At 44.9% G+C, this 22,735-nt stretch overlaps 1 protein-coding gene across 4 annotated transcripts in view; it reads left to right on the top strand.

Moving 5' to 3' along the window:
- Positions 1–22,735, top strand: part of Astn2 (astrotactin 2) — a 998,237-nt gene that overhangs the window by 722,440 nt on the left and 253,062 nt on the right. For all 4 annotated transcript variants that reach the window (XM_041632337.1, XM_041632338.1, XM_041632339.1 and 1 more), the window contains one exon: positions 7,455–7,634. In XM_041632337.1, coding sequence (XP_041488271.1) covers positions 7,455–7,634 — 180 coding nt within the window. The remainder of the gene's footprint in view (positions 1–7,454; positions 7,635–22,735) is intronic.

Consider the following 22,735-nt stretch of genomic DNA (forward strand, 5'->3'; position numbering starts at 1 on the left):
ACAACATACACACACCACCATATACACACACACCACCATGTACACACACACCACCATGTACACACACACCACCACATACACACACCACATGTACACACACACCACCATGTACACACACACCACCATGTACACACGCACACCATGTACACACACACACCACGTACACACGCACACCACGTACACACGCACACCACGTACACAAGCACACCATGTACACACGCACAGCATGTACACACGCACCACCATATACACACACAGCACCATAAACACACACCACCATGTACACACACACCACCATAAACACACACCACCATATACACACACACCACCATGTACACACACACCACCATGTACATACACCACCATACACACACACACCACCATACACACACACACCACCATGTACACACACACCACATGAACACACACACCACATGTACACACACACCACCATGTACACACACACCACCATGTACATACAGACCACCATACACACACACACCACCATACACACACACACCACCATGTACACACACACCACATGTACACACACACCACCAAGTACACACACACCACCACATACACACACCACATGTACACACACACCACCATGTACACACGCACCACCACATACACACACCACCATATACACACACACCACCATGTACACACGCACCACCACATACACACACCACATGTACACACACAACACCATGTACACACGCACCACCACATACACACACCACCATATACACACACCACCATGTACACACACACCACCATGTACACACACACCACCATGTACACACACACCACCATGTACACACGCACCACCATGTACACACGCACCACCATGTACACACGCACCACCATACACACACACACCACCATGTACACACGCACCACATGTACACACACACCACCATGTACACACGCACCACCATGTACACACACACCACCATTTACACACGCAACACATGTACACACACACCACCATGTACACACACACCACCATACAAACACACACCACCATGTACACACGCACCACATGTACACACACACCACCATACACACACCACCATGTACACACACACCACCATACACACACACACCACCATGTACACACGCACCACCATGTACACACGCACCACATGTACACACACCACATGTACACACGCACCACATGTACACACACATCACCATACACACACACACCACCATACACACACACCACCATGTACACACACACCACATGTACACATGCACCACCATGTACACACGCACCACCATGTACACGCACCACATGTACACACACACCACCATGTACACACGTACCACCATGTACACACGCACCACATGTACACACATACCACCATACACACACACACCACCAGGTACACACATACCACCATGTACACACACACCACCATGTACACACACACCACATGAACACACACACCACATGTACACACACACCACCATGTACACACACACCACCATGTACATACACACCACCACATACACACACCACCATACACACACACCACCATGTACACACACACCACATGTACACACACACCACCAAGTACACACACACCACCACATACACACACCACATGTACACACACACCACCATGTACACACGCACCACAACATACACACACCACCATATACACACACACCACCATGTACACACACACCACCATGTACACACACACCACCATGTACACACGCACCACCATGTACACACGCACCACCATGTACACACGCACCACCATACACACACACACCACCATGTACACACGCACCACATGTACACACACACCACCATGTACACACGCACCACCATGTACACACACACCACCATTTACACACGCAACACATGTACACACACACCACCATGTACACACACACCACCATACAAACACACACCACCATGTACACACGCACCACATGTACACACACACCACCATACACACACCACCATGTACACACACACCACCATACACACACACACCACCATGTACACACGCACCACCATGTACACACGCACCACATGTACACACACCACATGTACACACGCACCACATGTACACACACATCACCATACACACACACACCACCATACACACACACCACCATGTACACACACACCACATGTACACATGCACCACCATGTACACACGCACCACCATGTACACGCACCACATGTACACACACACCACCATGTACACACGTACCACCATGTACACACGCACCACATGTACACACATACCACCATACACACACACACCACCAGGTACACACATACCACCATGTACACACACACCACCATGTACACACACACCACATGAACACACACACCACATGTACACACACACCACCATGTACACACACACCACCATGTACATACACACCACCACATACACACACCACCATACACACACACCACCATGTACACACACACCACATGTACACACACACCACCAAGTACACACACACCACCACATACACACACCACATGTACACACACACCACCATGTACACACGCACCACAACATACACACACCACCATATACACACACACCACCATGTACACACACACCACCATGTACACACACACCACCACATACACACACCACATGTACACACACACCACCATGTACACACACACCACCATGTACACACGCACACCATGTACACACACACACCACGTACACACGCACACCACGTACACACGCACACCACGTACACAAGCACACCATGTACACACGCACAGCATGTACACACGCACCACCATATACACACACAGCACCATAAACACACACCACCATGTACACACACACCACCATAAACACACACCACCATATACACACACACCACCATGTACACACACACCACCATGTACATACACCACCATACACACACACACCACCATACACACACACACCACCATGTACACACACACCACATGAACACACACACCACATGTACACACACACCACCATGTACACACACACCACCATGTACATACACACCACCATACACACACACACCACCATACACACACACACCACCATGTACACACACACCACATGTACACACACACCACCAAGTACACACACACCACCACATACACACACCACATGTACACACACACCACCATGTACACACGCACCACCACATACACACACCACCATATACACACACACCACCATGTACACACGCACCACCACATACACACACCACATGTACACACACAACACCATGTACACACGCACCACCACATACACACACCACCATATACACACACCACCATGTACACACACACCACCATGTACACACACACCACCATGTACACACACACCACCATGTACACACGCACCACCATGTACACACGCACCACCATGTACACACGCACCACCATACACACACACACCACCATGTACACACGCACCACATGTACACACACACCACCATGTACACACGCACCACCATGTACACACACACCACCATTTACACACGCAACACATGTACACACACACCACCATGTACACACACACCACCATACAAACACACACCACCATGTACACACGCACCACATGTACACACACACCACCATACACACACCACCATGTACACACACACCACCATACACACACACACCACCATGTACACACGCACCACCATGTACACACGCACCACATGTACACACACCACATGTACACACGCACCACATGTACACACACATCACCATACACACACACACCACCATACACACACACCACCATGTACACACACACCACATGTACACATGCACCACCATGTACACACGCACCACCATGTACACGCACCACATGTACACACACACCACCATGTACACACGTACCACCATGTACACACGCACCACATGTACACACATACCACCATACACACACACACCACCAGGTACACACATACCACCATGTACACACACACCACCATGTACACACACACCACCATGTACACACACACCACCAGGTACACACACACCACCATGTACACACACACCACCAGGTACACACACACCACCATGTACACACACACCACCATGTACACACACATCACCATATACACACACACCACCATGTACACACGCACCACATGTACACACGCACCACATGTACACATGCACCACATGTACACACACACCACCATGCACACTCACACCACCATGTACACACGCACCACATGTACACACACACCACATGTACACATGCACCACATGAACACACACACCACCATGTACACACGCACCACATGTACACACACACCACCATGTACACACGCACCACATGTACACACACACCACCAGGTACACACGTACCACCATGTACACACGCACCACCATGTACACACGTACCACCATACACACACACACCACCAGGTACACACACCACCATGTACACACACACCACCATGTACACACACACCACCATATACACACACTCCACCATGTACACACACACCACCATGTACACACACACCACCATGTACACACACACCACCATGTACACACACACCACATGTACACACACACCACCACGTACACACGCACCACATGTACACACGCACCACCAGGTACACACGCACCACCATGTACACATGCACCACCATGTACACACACACCACCATGTACACACACCACCATGTACACACACACCACCACATACACACGCACCACATATACACACGCACGACCTATTCTTTATCCATGTGAGCCCTGACTTCCAGTAGGCAGGGCGCTCTGTAGTTTTTGAGATGGGGCATGTTTGTTTGTAACTTTGCACTTGCTGTGCCTCCCGCCTAGCTCTCCCTGCCTGGGGTACGCACACTAAACTCTTGGTGCCTCCTCCACTCTTCATTCTTCAATAAACAAATCAAGTAATTTCAGGTGTTGGAATACCTTCAGGAAAGTACTAACAAGTACTTGATTCATGTCTAAATTATGTCTATCTAGCCCTCTGACCGGAGAACTGGGGCTAAGAATGATCTGTTTATCCCAATATCTCCAGAAACTAACAGAGAATCAGCACATTGTTGGTGTCCACATTTGATGGACGAATAAGATAAATAAATGAAAACTGGAGAATAAGGTATTGAACAAAGATCCCTGGGAAGAAGAAACCTGGCCTGGGGTTGTCTACTCTGGTGCTGGCAGCCCTGTCACCAGCTTGCTGTCAGTGTGTCCCCTAATTATCTCTTGAGTTCTTCTCTCTCTCATTCCTTTTTCTCAGTTCCTTCTTGTTCATCAGCAAAATGGAGCTCTTTCATCCGGGGCAGGGAGGACCTAACCCTCCAGGAAGTACACACAGTGATTGTTGCTGACATCTGTCAAGCACGTTATAACGTTTCTTGTCTGTGGCTTGCAGCAGTTCTACAAGGAAAGTAATAATTTAGCCTATCCGTCATCATATAAAAAAACTGGAGATCAAAGAGATTAAACAACCAAGCCAAGGTCACAGAGCTAGTAAGCAGCAGAAGAAAAAAGGGAGCCAGGATTTGATTGCATTTTTGTCTGCCTGGCTGAAGAGCCATAGGGCATCTCCGAGGCACTGTCTTTAGTATGTAACAGAAACCATCTCATTATTAATCCTGCTGTATTAATTACCCAGTTGCACAAGTTAACAGGTTGATGGAGAGAGAGTGTTCTAATCAAGCACCCTTTCTTTGAGCCCTATTTCTGTTTCCCCACCACCCCCTCACCCTGCACTTGTGAATATAACTGCGATGTTCCTGTTAGGACTACAAAGGTGTACCTGCTTTAATTAATCAGTAATGATGTTCCTGGAAGCTCCTTTAAATCAAATGGTGGCAAATTGGAGCTCATTTTCGACGTTGGAGAGGTGCTTGCTCTTTGATGTGGCATTGGTGTTCTTATAATAACCGTGGCTGGTTGTTTGCTGTGTGCCAGGAGTTGTGGAGTGCCTGACTGGGGTGGGTATAGGAAAGATGTATTTGCAGATGAAGAGAAAGAGACGGAGGGCTTCTATCTATAAATATGCCAATTCTTCAGAGTGTGAGGAGAGATTATTTGCCCCGCACAGGAATAAGTGAGAAAGGCTTCTAAGAAAGGAGTGACTTCATGCAATCTTTCAGCATGGGTGTTCTTGGGAGGGGGTAATCTCATATATGGAGACAATGCAGTCTTATAGTCAGTATGTAAAGGAAGGGTGACAGAAAGCCCAGGTCCCAGTAAAAGACAAATAAGGAACTAGGAGACAACACAGACATTGCTGTAGGCCCAGATATGGTCGTGAAACTTTATCCAGTGGCAGGCAGGAGTACAAGAGGGCATTTAAGGATTTCTTACATAGGAAATTTTAGAGGAAATGTAAATGATATCCGGGAGAATGAATGGTGAAAACAGCCTGGGACATTTGTCTGGACTTCACTTGTAATGTCAGCACAAAGTCTACCTACAGTATACTCCAGATTCCCCCAGTTGATGGGAGAAATGGGGTGAGCATTCACAAGTGCAAGCATTCTGAAGGATTCGGCCTCCAAGGCAGATGGGGAACTCAGAGAACCTTTCCCTATATTTGCTTTTCCTTAAGCACCCTAAGTTTGAAAATCAGAGCAGCAGAGATTTGGGGTGGCATTACTTTGTCTGGAATGCTCCAACGAGCTCCCCGTACTAAAGCTGAGCTGGAGGCTTTGGAGCTGAATGGTGAGGGAACCAGTCTCCCATTGCAGGAAGACCCTGGAGGAACAGGAAGTGGAGGGAAGTGGGAACCGCAGCTCCTGAGACATGGCTCTGGAGGCCTTGTGCTAGGTATAGCAGGGTACTGAGACAGCACAGCAGGCAGCGAGAAAACTCCATGGCAACAGAAAACAATCCACTGTCTCAGGAAATAAGGGCAAAAGTGGACAGGAAGGTGATGGAGCAAGAAGCGCGAGCACGTATGGAATCTCTACTGAGCTGGGACAAATGTAGCTCCAGGACGCCAGCCAATCCACTTGAAATAACAAAAGAGTGTTTGCGTGCAGCTCTTTTAGATAGAGGGCTAAGATATGTCGCTCACAGTCTTTCAGCTTTGGCTTCTCATCAGGTTAATGGGGGTGTGGTGGTCAACATGGCAGCATTTGAACTAAGGAAGTGAAAACCACTAGTGGTCTACCTGCATGCATCAGCTGTGCAGCAAGTAGGCACCAGCTCTAACTTCCACTTGTGACCTTAAGGTCATCGCCATGTATGTTGGCAAGTCATTCTTTTCTGCCAAGTCCACTATGCCACAGTGCCCGGCAGTGAGAGCCAGTCCTTGCTGTGAGCATGTAAGGCTAGAGTTGCCAGGTGCTGCTGTGATGAGGACAAAGGCCATGAACTCTGACTGGAAGGGATCCTCACCTGGATATCATTTTTTGGCTGCCAACTTCTGAAGTCTAACAGCACACACACGCTGCTCTCCCTCCAGGCTTCACCAATGTCCTAAAGATTCTGACCAAAGAGAGCAGTCGGGATGAGCTGTTGTCCTTCATCCAGCACTACGGCTCCCACTACATAGCAGAGGCCTTGTATGGTTCTGAGCTCACCTGCATCATCCACTTCCCCAGCAAGAAGGTCCAGCAGCAGCTGTGGCTCCAGTATCAGAAAGGTAAGCCTGGGAGTGGGCCCGTTGGCGGTGATGGCCAAGTATGGTGCAGGGGGAAGGCAACTGAGGCGACAACGGAGCCTTGCCAGATATACATCCTGTTTCTCCTACCGTAAGCTGTGCGGCCTTTGGCAGTTCCCGGACCTCCTCTGAGCCTCGCTTTACCTTGGTCAGGGTGAGGAAACATGCTGTCTTAAGATTCTTTCAGCCAGGTATTTAAACTCTTTTATTATACTGTAGGCTTTTTTAAACCAAGCCTTCCCTTGAAAAAGCTGCCAGAGAAACAGGCAGAGGATAGGGAATGATGTCTCTATGTTGCCTTCTCTTTGGGCTTTTTGGGAGAAGGCAGGAAATACTTTCGCTTGTTCAAGTCTGGGGCACAAGTGTCCCCCACAGAGAGATTGCTATCCTCGTGAAGGGTCACCACATCTTAAATTCCTCTGCTTCTCAGCTGTCAGAAGATTTTGAACTTCTGTAGTCTAAGGTGGTCTAGTACGGAAGACTAGTCACTGCCATTGAGCTCAGGAAAATCATTCCCATATGTCATCAGTGTCCCCTTCCTGTGAAATGTGTACTTGGATAACTATTCCTATCTACCTAGCACTTGTAATGGGGGAAGTGACTTGCACATTAGCATTTTACAACATTGGAAATATCACATGTATGTAATAGTATATTTATTATACTTTGTCATATGTATCTGTGTGTGTCACATGGGTGTTTACATGGGTATATATGTGGGCATGTGTAAATGTGCATTCATGTGTGAAGTCCAGAGACTGACATCTGAAGTTTATCTCAATCACTCTCTACATTTCCATCAAGGCAGCATCTCCCAGCGAGCCCAAGTTCGCTTATCCAGCTAATCTAGCTAGCTAACTTACCTGGGCACCCCCGTCTATACCCTTCTTGTGCTGGATTAGAAGCAGCTGGCTATGACTGCCCAGCGTTTATATGGTGCTTGGGATTCAAACCTTGGTCTTCATGCTTTCTTCTTGTACAACACTTTAACCACTACGGTATCACCCAGGCAGCATATATACATATCAATATGTCACTGTACTTGAGAAGTGGACTCTCCAACTTGAGAAACCCAGTCTCAGACATGAGGACCTAAGTGCCCATGGAGACACTGCTGCTGAATAGTAGGACCCGTGTTGGAAGTCATAGTTCTAACTGGCTGGTTACAAAAACTATTTTCTTTCAGTTTTTTTCTTTCTTTCTTTCTTTTTTTCTTTCTTTCTTTCATTCTTCCTTCCTTCCTCCCTCCCTCCCTCCCTCCCTCCCGCTCTCTCTCTCTCTTTCTCTCTCTCTCTTTCCCTCTCTCTCTACCTCCTCCTCTCTCTTTCTTCTCTGCTACATTAAAGTGCTTTCTGTTATAGTTAATACCATTGATTGTTAGATATTGTGAGGATTGCTAATACAAACCTGCTCGCACCTTCTCCACAGGCTCTGCATCCTAATTCCAGGAAACCCATAAGTCATAACCACAGACCCCAGAACACCAGCCTTGGAGTTCTCATGGAACTCAGCTCTCCAGTTTCCACTGGAGAAATTAAGGCTCAATGAGACAGGAAAGATTCATCACACAGCCCCATGTGTCAAGGCCAAGGCAAACGAAGCTGCGTCATGTCATCTTTCAGTGCTCGCCAGCTGCTGACTATGCCTGGGGAGAGGGAACCCCTGAATGTACCTTGGCCAGATCTGTAGCCTTTCGTTCTGCCTCTAGTGGTTTTGTATCCCCAGCTCTGTGTGCACCGCTGCCTGTTTCCTGTGTGCAACTGAGTGGGGGCATGAGTGGTTTATAGGCTCAGAGGACATAATTGAGTTGTCAGGGAATAGCTCGGTTTTATAGCTGTGACAATGACAGTCTTTAAGGAAGTGCATTAAATCAATAGAAGTCTCATTGTGCCACCCTATAAATAATGGGACACATCATTAAGCAAGGCCATAAGCTTCAGGACTTTGAAGTAATACAATTAGGTTATGTTTATAAAAACTCTCTCTCACTGTGGCCACTGAACTAATTTACTTCCTGCCACATTCAGGGTCTGGGACACTACTGTGATGCTAAATGTCATCCCATCTCTATCCTTGGTTGCTTTCAGGGCTTAGACTTCTTTGATGAAGAACATCTCATTCTTTGTAATAGAAACGGAATCTCTCACAAGACAGATAAGAGAGGGAAGAGGGTAGATAAAGCTGACAGAGCAACTGGAGGCCCCAGCCCATGTCCAGGACTGAACGTCTGCTGCTGTAGCTTGGCATCTCAGGGCGTCCATTCTGCTGATGCTTTTCTTCTGCATTTGTTCCAAGAAGAACATGCAGATACTCGGAAGCCAAGATAACTGTTTTCTGTGTTTCTTTCTCTATCTCTACATGCTACAGCATATCAGAAGTCTTGAGTTAGCTTATTTTTTGATAATAGGGAATAATACAAGAGACTGGGAGGTTAAAAGCAAGAAAAAAGACACTGGGAACCCTTTGGATTCAGAGATAATTGATACGATTTCTCTTCCAAGGCACCAGTAACATAACATTGTCTTCTAAACGCCAGGGCTTGGGGTCAGGTAGGTATGGACTTTGTGGCAGATAACTGGGAACAGAGCTTGTGGGAAGAGGCACTTGGGCAGCAACGAAGTGGTGCATATCTGGACTCCTTCTTCTTCTTCTATACCCACTGCTTAGTAGCTTCCAAGTTTTCAGATTCCTCATGCTAAACAAGAGATAGTAATTCCCTTTCGTAACTTTTAGGCAAATGAGATGAAATAACACAGGTAAAATTTCCAAAACTCAGCGGGTGCAGGAAAAACAGTAGCTTGAAATAAAGTGAAAACTATAAACATCAGCTAAAGATCCGAGACCTGGCCGCAGCCCTTCCTAATGTGTGACCTCAACCTCTGTTTTGCCCTGTGAACTACATGTGCCATTGGAAGAGGGAGGTGTTTCTGAATGTCTTTTCAATTCAGCAGGAGTGCATAGCTTCTCCCGGACTAGAAAGACTAGGGAAAAGATCAAATAAGACATTTGAAAAACAATCATGAACATTTCCATAGCTCTCTACAATTGATGGGTCACCACCCTCTTATCCTACCATCTTTTTCAGGAAGCAAAGAAGAAATAAGCATACACACCTCCCTTTACAGAATGGAGAAGAGGTAGTGGGCTCTCCTGTACCACATATTTATCAGTGGGGACACTGGGGACTGCATCCGCACCTGAGCTGAGAGCTCTCTTCCCTGAACTCAGAATCTCCAGACATTCATTGGAATAAATGTCCCTGCCCTTTTCAGGCCTATAGGTCTTATTTGCTACTTCTACCCATTTGAAGAGTGGCCACTGAGAAAAAGAATTCAGCTTAGTTAGCAGTGCCTCCCGTAGAAACAAAAGGGGGCCTGCGAATTTTCTTCTCAGCAATAAGGAAAAGTAAAAGCCAGAATAATATCTCCTGGGCAAGTCAAAGATGAGTGAAGAGATCGAGATGAAAAGCCTGAAGGACTAGACAAATCAGTACAGTGGTATCTAAGCTAACCCGCATGGAGGAAAAGGTAGGCTTTAAAGGCAATTCAGTATCTGAAGTCATCCCCAGAAGCTAGGAATCCTTGGCAAGGTTAGCATGCAAACTGCTCAGTCTGTTAGGTTCCATTAACCATCACTGCGTCAAATGCCTTTCTTTAAGCCCATGTGACATCCTGAGTGTCTTGTGCCAGAAGTATACTTACAAAACATGTTGTGGCATCTATCCCCACCCCCAATGGGACTTTATTTCTTTGCCTGCCCTGATATCTGCACCCTCTACTTATCTGTGACCTTGCTATCTTCAGTTATGATTGTATGTTTATAAATTCATTCATGAGTAATATTTGGGAATAAGTTTCATAGTCAGGTGGGCACCCGTTAAAATCTCAGACATACACTTGGCCACTTGTGTGATCGTTAGCAAGTTGATTCCCTCTCAGTTTCCATATTTGCAAGCAGAGTAGCTGTTTGTAGGTCTATGAAGAGATGTGTCTAGCGCCGAGCCAGAGCTCACCAAGATGCTCCCCACTCCCTAGAGTACAGCCTTCCCAGGTGTGTATTCAGAGCTGTGAACTGGGGTGTAGAAGAGATGTAACTGAGACTTCACTACCACCGCTTGTCAGCTGATATAGGATCAGGAATGGTTCTGATTGGTCTAGAGTGGGGAGTGACCTTCCTGGTGAGTTCAACTTCAGTATTAGAACTGGCTGTGGAAAAGGGCCAGAGAGGAATCAACCAGGGCTTGTGACTTTCTACTATGTACTAGACTGATGGGTACATAAATTACCAGTCTCATGGGATGGTTTATGGTCATCTTTTATTTTGTACAGATAATGACATTATAAAGGATGGATATGAATATGGGATATAATTGTTGAACCTCTGTGAATGAACAGAGAGAAGGAAAAGGAGGAGGAAGAAAAGAAGGAGAGACAAAAGTAAACCCAAGTCCAAAGAGTATGCCTTTTCTGAGCATAAGGCCTCCAAGACATTTGTCCCCTCTGAAAGGACAATCTGTTCACATATGCAGTTTTTTAATTTTCTTGAATTCATAGTTTAGGGAGATGTCTCCAGAGATAAACACCCATTTTAAAGGTGTTTTAGCTCTACTGTAATTTTCTGGGCAAATTCTAAGGAATGCATTTCCATCTGAATTACCATGTACTTCGGAATGCCAACTGGAATATTGCTGGGCTACTTTTTGCGAAAGTCTTTGGCTGTTTGAAAGTCAGATGCAGGCATCAGGCTGTGGGGAGGGGAATACCAAGATGTAGTTAAATGTCACTTCCTCTTGTGCTGATGAGGTGTGGCCAAGAGCTGTTGTGAACTAGAGACGTCTCCAGAGCTATTTCCTGAGGGAACTTTCTTCAAAGACAGCAAGGAGACATGAAAGGGCTCGGGATCTGAGACCTCCGGGGTGCCAGCTGACTTCCCCAGTGATATCATAACCTGGGGCCATTTTTCCTTCTCTTCTTGCCTGACCTTTCTGTAACATTTGGCAATCTACTTCCTCCAGCTTGATGCATTTCTGTGCTGTGTGCATGAAACCAGATCTTTTCATGTTCTCTCTTCTGCCCTCTTCATCTTCCTTTGCAGGCATATTCTACTCTGCTAAGCCAGTAAGGCAGAACAGGAGGCATGTCCTTTTGGTCCCTTTTTCTGGACTATCTATCTTTGTGTCAATCAATCTATTATGTTCTTTGTTGTCGTCCCTACACTATGGCCTCACCCTCTCCCTGACTTCTATCTCCTTATCCAAGCCTCCCTCTGAGGATTGCTATCCTGCTTCTTCTCCCACAGCACACATGTAACTCCATACAACCCCGGGCTGTCCTAGATGTCTAGTGAAAAGTGCCATTACTCCTTTAGAGGCAGAGCCAGGGCCCAAGAAACTTCAGCACCTCTTTTTCCCTTAATTATCTAGCCCATTTCCAAACCAGCCCAAGTTTCATCCACTTGCATTTCCACGTAGCTCCTGGAGCTCTCACTGTTGCTACTCTAATCTTGCCTTCATACCCTACGCCACCATCACAACTTGTCTGAGTCGTCGTCTCTGTCTCCCACCTGAAGCTATTCTTGCCCCACATTAGCCCACACTACACAACAGTACTCATGAGATAAAAGACATCCAGGCTTCTTTGGAGAAGCAGTACCAGCAGATTGAAAATACACACACACAAGAAAGAGATGGTAGTCAGAGTCATAGCCATAGGTACATTTGATGAACTGGTTTATGCGGTTACTACAGAGCTCCAACACCTGGAGTAGGTAGATTGGAGACCCTGGCAAACTGATGACTTACTTCTAGGCTGCTGGTATTAGCTGTAGTCTGGAGGCTTCCAGTTTAACCCTAAAGAAGAACCAGTATTTACATGAGGATGTGAGAGCAGAACAAGCCAGCATCAAGCTTACGGCAGTCCACGAAGAAGCATTCATGCTTCCAGCTCATCTGTCAGCCTGACTGTTCTGTTGAGGCCTTTTGATGGCTTAGATGAGGCTGACTCACATTAGAGAGGTCACTCTGCTTCACATGGTCCAATGGTTTAAATAGGAACCTCATCCAAAGTCACTCTCTCATATGTCCCCAGGATGTTTGACCAGACATCTAAGCTCCGGTGGCTCCATCAATTTGCCACATCAATGCAATCATCACAGATCAAATGGGAGGGCTTATTATGTTGTTCATTGAGTTCAAACTCCTGGAGGTCTTGTTGCACTGGGGATAACTTCTAAACATATTCCCATGACCTCAAGGCCCTATAGGTTCCATCTGTCTCCATCCAACCTCTTCAGCACCATATGTCCCTGTGTTCCCTACCCTTCGGATCTTGAAAAATCTGTGGTCCTTCTGAAACTTAGCCTTCCTCTGGGTTTTGACCTTTATGGTCTTTATAGTCACTTTAGATCACTCAACTCAAATGCCATTTCTCAAGAGATCTTTCAAGAAGAACCGGGCAGTTAAGCATCTCCATTACATTCTCATTGAAGGACAGTAGATATAACTAACCTCAGTAATAACTTCACAGTCATAGTTTGTGTTTATCTCTGTTACCCTACTGGAAGATCCTTGAAGGCAGAGACCTTCTGCTTGGTAAACATTTGTAGCATCACACTTAACCTTTGATTGGCATGCAAATGCCATTCAGCAATGTTTACTGAAGAACGAATGAAGAAATAAACCTGGGAGAGTCATGCATATCTTACCATCTTAGCCTAAGTGTTGTCTCTTTTTGGATTTTATTGGGGAAGAAGGTGATTAGCTTCCTGAAGTCCCAGAGAGTGTCTGCTTCAGGGACACTAAAGGCTTCTGATGCACAGAAGCGCTTTGTGGAAGACCTCAGAGTACCAATTTGGGCTTAGATACTGAGTCCAATGAAGGGCTGGTTCCTTCATTGCCAAGGGGTGTGAACTTGGGGCCCTACCTCATTTTCCTCAACTGTAGCATGGGTTAAAATGCTCAGGATGGAACACAATCATTTTTACTTGGGACCAGCACAGGTTTGGGAGCTGGCCAAATATCCCTTTCCTGTTGCCTTTTATCCTGGCTTCTGTGCAGAAGATTATGGAGTCTATCTAGCAGTGAGGTAGTGTTATATCTTATATCCAGTAGGGAGAGACTGGGGGAGGTTAAACATAAGCCGGACGCCTCTGTGCGGCACACCAGAGGAGAGAGCCAACTTGCTTCTTCTCAGAGTCATGCAAAAAGACGATACAGGATGCGGTTCATTAAACACAAATAGGCCCATGAGATTGCTGTTTCCACAAGATGAAATTACCAAAAAAAGCATTTGTTCCCCGTTTTAGACTGAGTCCATCTGGAACGGAACACCCTAGTCTTTTTCCTATGGGTGTATGCCGAGAATAATAATCCTCTCCATGCGTTCAGCATGGTGTGTCTTAGAAGGCGCTTTCGCATACATCACTTCACCCAATTTATTCTTCAGAACATGTCTGTGGGGCAGGCATTGTTACCTGCATTTCACACTGGAGGAATCCAAGGCTCTGAAGGGTGAGGTGACTTGTCAAGCGTTCCCAACAGGGAGATTGGCAGAGCAGAGATTTGAACCCAGGCTGCTTTAATCACAACATCGGTGTTCATCCACTGATATCCCAGCAGCCTCAGAGAGCTCTTTAGATGTTAGCATCAACCCCAAGGGAACCTTTTGTTCTCTTGTTCCATTTCTGTTATATCAGTTGAAAGAAGGGAAAAGGACTGAGGCTGAGGATTTAGCTCTCAGCCTGAGAAGAGGCAGAAATACTCTACTCAGCTGTTCTCCTCGGTACAACGTACTTCCATATCCTAGTGCAAGGGCAGCATCATAAGGTAAAGAAAAACAAACAAACCACAACAACAACAACAACAAAAAACAATAACCAGACTGTAAAAGGTCAGAGTGAGAAGAGACACCAGAAGTAATCAAGCCAGGCCTGCAATTCTCTCAGGACCATTACCACTGGATGGTAGTGAGAGCTCGGAGTACCGTGTTGAAAGAGATTCGGGGCTAGGACCATCTCAGTAGTGAAGGGTATAGAGATCTCTTAGCAATGTCTGCCAGGGGCTGAGACAAGGAAATACTGGCTCACATGTGAGGGGATTCCCTGTCTCTTGTATGTTAATTAGCCATCCCCAGTCTTGGCGTGGGAAAGTTGAGGTCAATTTATGCGGCATTATTACCCACAGCCAAAAGGGAAAAGCAATGAACTAGAACTGTTTTTTGTCTTAACTGCTCTAGAAATTTGGAATAAATTCAGACTTCTGGTTGCTAAAACCTCATACATATTCATCAATGTCAGTCATTTGCTGGCAGACTGTTTATAGCCTTATATAATATAGTGTGTGTGTGTTCATGTGTATTTGCGCACATAAGCAAACATAGGGTATACTATACCTGAAACTCTGAGGATTCATGCGGACTCACCTAAGTGAACAGTCCTTGGTGGGAATAATAAGAGACTGACACAGTGGTAAGCTAGTTGTCATGATTACATTTAAGCTGGACACATCACACTGATTCTGTCATAGAACCAGGCATGGGATGCAGGACTAAGGATATAGGGTTGTTAGAAAAGACATCTCTCCATCAGCAGAACTGGACCAAGGAAGATGAAGTTTCCTTGGACACAGTTACAGGTTTTTGTTCTAGAGTCTTCACTTTCTTGGTGAGAGCAAATGATCTGGATAGAGGACACACTAACTGGAGCTTCTGCCTTTGGCCAAGGTCAACCTGAGCGGGGCCCTGCCGACAGTCGGAGGATGCTCAGAACATTTCCACTTTTCTCTCCGCCCCAGGTGACAGTTTTTCTTCTTACTTGCCCAGCTTTCTGTAGTAGTGCTTTGACTTCCTAGTATACACCAAGTTCTTTGTGACAGGTAAGAATAAGAAAGAAGGTAGGTTGCAGGTGTTTCTCCCAAGAGGCTCATAGTCAAATAGAGAAAGGTAACATACAGAATGTCCAAATTTTTAAATTCTATTATTTTTACCTTAAAATTTTGTTAGATTATAATTACAATATTCCCCCTATTAAACCCTTCCATATGTCCCTCCTTGCTATCTTTTAATAAATGCTATAATAGGGGAGACCAACGTATGAGTAAAGACATATAGGTTGGGGAGCAGAGGCACAAGGCTAAGAGATGGATCCCTGAATCTCCAAATGTCTTTGGGGAGTTTCTTTAGGTGTCTAGCAGAGCACTGGGGGTGGGTGAGTAAGTGGGAATTTGCCATTAAGAAACTGCAGAGGTTGGAGATTCTAGACAAGGTTACACATGAGGAAAGGCCTGACACATTAGAATACTCTTTACTCATTCTGGAACAGCTGAGATGAATAGCCACTGGATCTCCTTATAGAACTTAGGATGTTGCTATTGAGAAGCTCTCATACTTCCGTGCTGAGAAATTCCACAAACAGAAAGGACTGAATCACCAGATGCAAATGGAATACAAACAACAGGCCAATAGGGAAGTACCAAGTCATGACTGTGAAAGCATATTGATCTCACATAGAGGTCATGAAGATGGCATGAGACCCTGCAATTACTAATTGGTCCAGTGTAGGAACTCAGCATGTGTCCTACTCAATAAATCATGCGTACACACACACACACACACACACACACACACACACACACACCAGGCAATCCCCTTATCCCACTGTCTGATGTGTGACTTGGATCAGGCGTTTTTGTGTTCTGAGCTTCAATTTTTGTAATCTTTAAAGTCAGACCAGTAACAGTTGTACTGCAATATTATTATGAGAATGATGCTTCAACCAAACAATGTTTATGAAATGACTACAATTGCATTTGACATACAATAAATGCCAGGAAATGTTCATTATTATTTTCATTTATTATCAAGATATAATTAATCCAGTGATGATCATTCATATTATTAGTTTTCCCAAGCAAAAGGCATAATGGTGTAGCTCTTTCTATTCCTGACTACAGTAGTAAAAGATCTGCCCCCTCTTCTCACTGTACTTCTCAAGACATGGGTGCTTGTCCCTAGTTAATCTGAGGCTTTTAAAGATGAGCTCTCTGCATGAACCTGGAGGTGGGAAGAGAAGAAAGCAACGCTGTCAGACAGTATAGCCTGGAGGCAAAGTGGGGAGTGGGGACTGTGTTATATTGTTCAAGAAGCCACACATCTAGTTGTATCTCTTTGGCTTACAACAGCCTTAGTGGCACAGCTTTCAGACTGCATCACGGAATATGCATTCTTTTTTTTTTTTTTTCGGAATATGCATTCTTGAGCATCCTTCTCTTTCTGTGTGACTTTGCGACAAGACAAAGAATGGATGAATTCAGAATGGAAGATGACTTCCACCTACTTCATAGTTAAGACGATCTTCTAGACTGAAACAAGTCAAAGAGAACCATTCCTCCCACTTTGAACCATAGGCCATCTTGTGTTGCAGTTGGACTTTGAAGTCAGGGAGACAGCTGGGGGCAGGGACAGGAGGAACAAAGTCAGTTGATAGCAATTGAACTGGGGTCTTTGCATAGACCTCAATATAAAAGCTAAGCTGACCCCTCTACCCTTCTGTTATTCAGAAAAACTTTACTATCAGCTCGTTTGGGGTACTCTGCTAGATGTAGCAGTGAATTAAATGCTGCTCCGCTTCTCATAACATTCGTTGCAGACTTCAAGAAATGTAATGGGAAGGGCATACAGTAACATGTAATTGCTAATGGAGGAAACAAGAAGTGAGTTGTGCCCACTCCACAGAGACAGTAATGCAGGTCAGTAAAGCATTCTAGAATACCCAGAGGAGACAGGCCAGAAGCCAATGAAGTCAGTAAGGAGAAGGAAGATGTTTCCGATAATAAGTAAAGCATGCACAAAGTTATGTCTGGGATTAGCAAACAAAACAAAACAAACACTCCCCCCCCCAAAAAAAAACCAACAACAAAAACAAGATAGATTGGTAGGTGGAGCTGGAGAGAGAGGAGTGGTGGTAAGATAAACCTAAAAGAATAGAAAAGAACCAAAACCCACTGTTAATTAAAGACCAAAAGAAATATGAACATTATCAGGAGCAAGTCAAGGTCATGCAAAGGTTCTACACATCAGTTCTTAGCACTTTCATTTCAGAATTTTGCTCAAGTGTGTAGAAGCTTGATGTGGGGTGAGAGGAAATATATGTGGGATGCTATATGAAAATCAAGAAAATCTAATCTAGAAAATAAAACAATAGCAGCTTAAAGTTCAGTTGTCCTGAGAATAAAGAAAAGAATAAATGGATGTGAAACTATTCAGTTGGTAGTTTAATGTATGATGACGAATTAGCTTCACATCATTATAAAAAAATCTGACCTAAGCTACACAGGATGACACTTATTTAATTCACAGTTTTGGAGTTTCAAAGCCCTCAAGTCAGTCAGAAATTTTTGTTCGGATGTTTGGAAAAATACGAATGACAGAGGCAGGGGCTTACATCAGGGCAAGAAGTTCCATCATGAATCAGAAATCAGAAGACCAGAAAGGCCAAATAAATGCCTTTTTATAAGATTATCCTCAGGAAAATTAATAAGCCCTATTCACAGCTGCCCTCGGCATTGTTCCAGCAACCTAAGGATGCTCCTTCTAGCTTCACACACTAAAAGTTTCACTGCTTTCCACCTCTGAAAACTAAGCCTGCAGTCATGATGAACACCTGTGGGAGGGGGAACTAACCTACGTGCAAGCCTTGGCCTTGTGATGGAATCATGGGAGGTGGAAGGTAAGCAGCAATGAATGCCTGAAAGTGCCAAGCTTCCAGGCTCAGCAGCCTAATTGGCTGCTAGTGCTCCATCGGCGGAGTGAGGAAGGGGTATTAGATTCTGCAGAGCTGCCGTCTCATTGAGCACGTCCAGTCTGAGGCACCGAAGGCTATGAAACTGGCCAATCAAAAAGGCAACTGGATATGCACCAATCCAGTGAGAAAAAAAAAAGGTTAATACTTAAAAAATAAAAAGTTGGGACCCAGTTGTAAATGATGATGAAGTCACAGAAGAGAGTGCCTCCCAAACTCCCAGCCCCCCAGAATAAATGGAAAGTTTCTCTTTGCAATTTATTTCTCTGCGGAGCTACTCCACCATCAGACTCCGTATTGTTTTTGACATTTTATTTATATAGCCTTTATTGCATTCAGGCAGCCTGCCTATGTCGTTCAGTTTGGGCTCAGTTTTGTTTGCACAAATCCTTATAGAATATTTAAGAATAGTCCTCATACATACTAAGTATTTGGAATTCATTGATGAGAAACAAGTTTATTCTTGGTCATTATCCTCAGAGTGAAATGGAAGGGTTTTGCTTGGTTTTATTTATGGTTTCAATGCACCTTCATTTCACTAAGTATTACTGTCTCTGACTAGCCCAGAGATATCCATTCCTCATCCTATGATCTTTCTTCCAATAGATCAATTAGTGAATGTTTGCTCTCCTGGATCAGGTGAAATGATGTGTGCACCCTACCCATTTCTATCCCTTGAGCCATGCCATTTAACTTCATTCCTAATGTCTTTGTGGAATCGTTAAGTATGTCAAACAACTTTCACATCCCGAGGCTTAAGAGATTTATAGGGTTAGTATTGTTAAGTTTCAATACAGGCTGCTCTGAAATTAAGCTTACCACATTCTCATAGATCATATGATGAAGTCATTTTCAATACTCAAGTCTAAAGCATTGTCACTCTGAAGCGGGGGGAGGGTGCCCCCACACCAATATTGAGGCTGGTGGTAAAACATACACATACATGTTGCTTATGTAATGAAACTTTTGAGGAGGCCTATAGGGGGCTCTCTATATCTGGGGAGGGCAGGAAAGAAGACTAGCTTGGCTCTTTAATTGATTTTTTGTTTGCATTTTAATTACAACATCACTTGCTTCCCTTTTCTCTTCTAAACCCTCCCTAATGTCCTTCGTTGTTCTCCTTCAAATTCACAATCTCTTTTCCCCCATCAAGTGTTATTACAAGCATGTATGTATCCTGTTCCCAGCTTTACTTACTTGACCAGTTCCTTGTGTAGAGTAGAGGTCTCATGGCCTCAATCCATTCACTTTGGCATGTCTGTCTGTGTCCTCCTTGTTCAACTGCCTTGGCTTTTTTAGAGTGCTGCTGATAGGGAGTGTAGAGGGGGCTGGACTTGGTCCCATATACTGTGTGACTTGCAGTCTTGTCTGGCATCCAAGGTGGAAACACCTATGCTTTCTTATAAGTTTGTCCAGATGTGAGCTGAAGAGTATGTGAGCGGCGCAGGCCTTGAAAGTGTACTGCAATTAGTACCCAAGGTGAATTTAGCGCTTTTGTTGTAATCTATCAGTCTTAACATCTGATAGCTGAAACATGTACTGCTTTGTTAAATGGAATTTGAACTTGCTTAAGTAACAGTTACGTCCGTCTATGAAGACTGCAGCATGTGTGTGGGAGGAAGTGAACGTTCCAGTACTCCTTTGGTGAGAGGTGAACTGTCAGGGGAAAACAAGTGCATGCTCACTAGTAGTCGTGTCTAGCACGCTGGACAGAGTGAGGAATGCATTGGCATAGATTTAGTACGTGTGTAGCTAATGTTGATTTATATCATGGAAAGCTAGTCAGTGTTGTTTCGCCAAAAAAGGCAGTCTTGAGTAGGGACCTGATTTGGCTGCCATTGGTAGGGACAGATAAACAGGTCACTGGATAAGAAAAGGTATCCAGTACTTCAAAGACCACATGAAGTTTGACTACTTGTGCCTACTCTTGGGTCCTGTCCCATTATCAGGGACATCCCAGTCCAGGTCTACAAACTGACAGCTTTCCAACAAGTTTCATTGCATATCGCAGTGACCACCATTTGTGAAGTGCATAAACATACTTTGTTAACCAGTTATCCCTAAAGAATGGTCCAGTTATCCGAGTGTCTGGGGATGGAGCAACCTTCACCAAATCCTGCCAAGGGATGACTAGGGGAAATCTTCTACAGCAGATGGAATACACCATATGGCTCTATGGTATAGCAAAGAGCCCCCACTAAGCTTTCAGGATGCTGTTTATGTGACCCAAGGTTTAGCAGGCAGCTAAATGTGGAATGGCTCAGATCCCATGATATCTGATATCTGACCTACTTTTAGAATAGCCAAGTATGTAGCCAGTTACTGCATTCTAATGGCAGATAGGAGAAGCTAAGGAGACAGATGTAAAGAGGTAACTTACAGCTATCCAATCTGGTTCAGACTTCAGGAGGCATGTAAGACTGTATTATATTTATCGGGGCTTTTGTTGCACAGAAGTCCAGTCAAGATGGGCCCATTTGTCAGTCGCTAGATGGAACTTGGGTAAAACTAGAAGTGAGAAATATGTTATCTTTAGAAGTTAGAGCTTTGCAGAAGTTGACCAATGTGGCAAGAACTTTTACCATGTGTGATTTAATGATTCATCTCCCTTGATGAACTTTCTTGGTAGATCATTTGCATGTCCTCATAGAAGGTGACAAATGAATAGTTTGGAGAAAAATGTGCTCAGTGTGATGTCATCAAAGGTGGCTGTGGTTAAGATCTGTATTCAAAGACTGGGTGAGGGCATAGCCATTGTTGTGTCCATTGAAGGTGCGGGCAAACTGGTCCAGTCGGTTAAAACAGGTACAGAAACTTAATCTTTTTTTTTTTTCAGATCAACAACTACAAAATACTTAGCAGTTGTTGGTCAGAGTTACTAATTTCAGCAGTAATCAGCATGGTAGCCTTAGGAGGTGTACCCTCCACATTAAGACTACAACAAACAATGCACTGTGAGGAGCCATTTGTTCTGTGTGGGTTTAAGAACAGTCTAAATTGAGCCATTAGATGGTGAACCTGCGGGGGTAATAACTCTTGTCTAAGTAGGTCTACTATATGAGTTTCAAACCTCAAAGGCCTTCTTTTCATTTAAACTTAGCCATATTAGCCATTTTACTCAACAGGAGGAGGAGGAAAGGGAAGTCCATGCAGTCCCATTTTGTCAAGGCAGCTGCCTAGAATCCAAGACTTAATTCAAATTTATTACTCCTTTGATCAACATGTCCATGCCCACTGTGGGATAGTCAGGGTAATGGGTAATTGGGGTGATGGGGAACGTAGCCAAGGCT

Source organism: Microtus oregoni, unplaced genomic scaffold (assembly GCF_018167655.1).
Source record: "Microtus oregoni isolate MIOR12 unplaced genomic scaffold, Mior012 000041F_ref0000270, whole genome shotgun sequence".
Lineage (NCBI taxonomy): Eukaryota > Metazoa > Chordata > Mammalia > Rodentia > Cricetidae > Microtus > Microtus oregoni.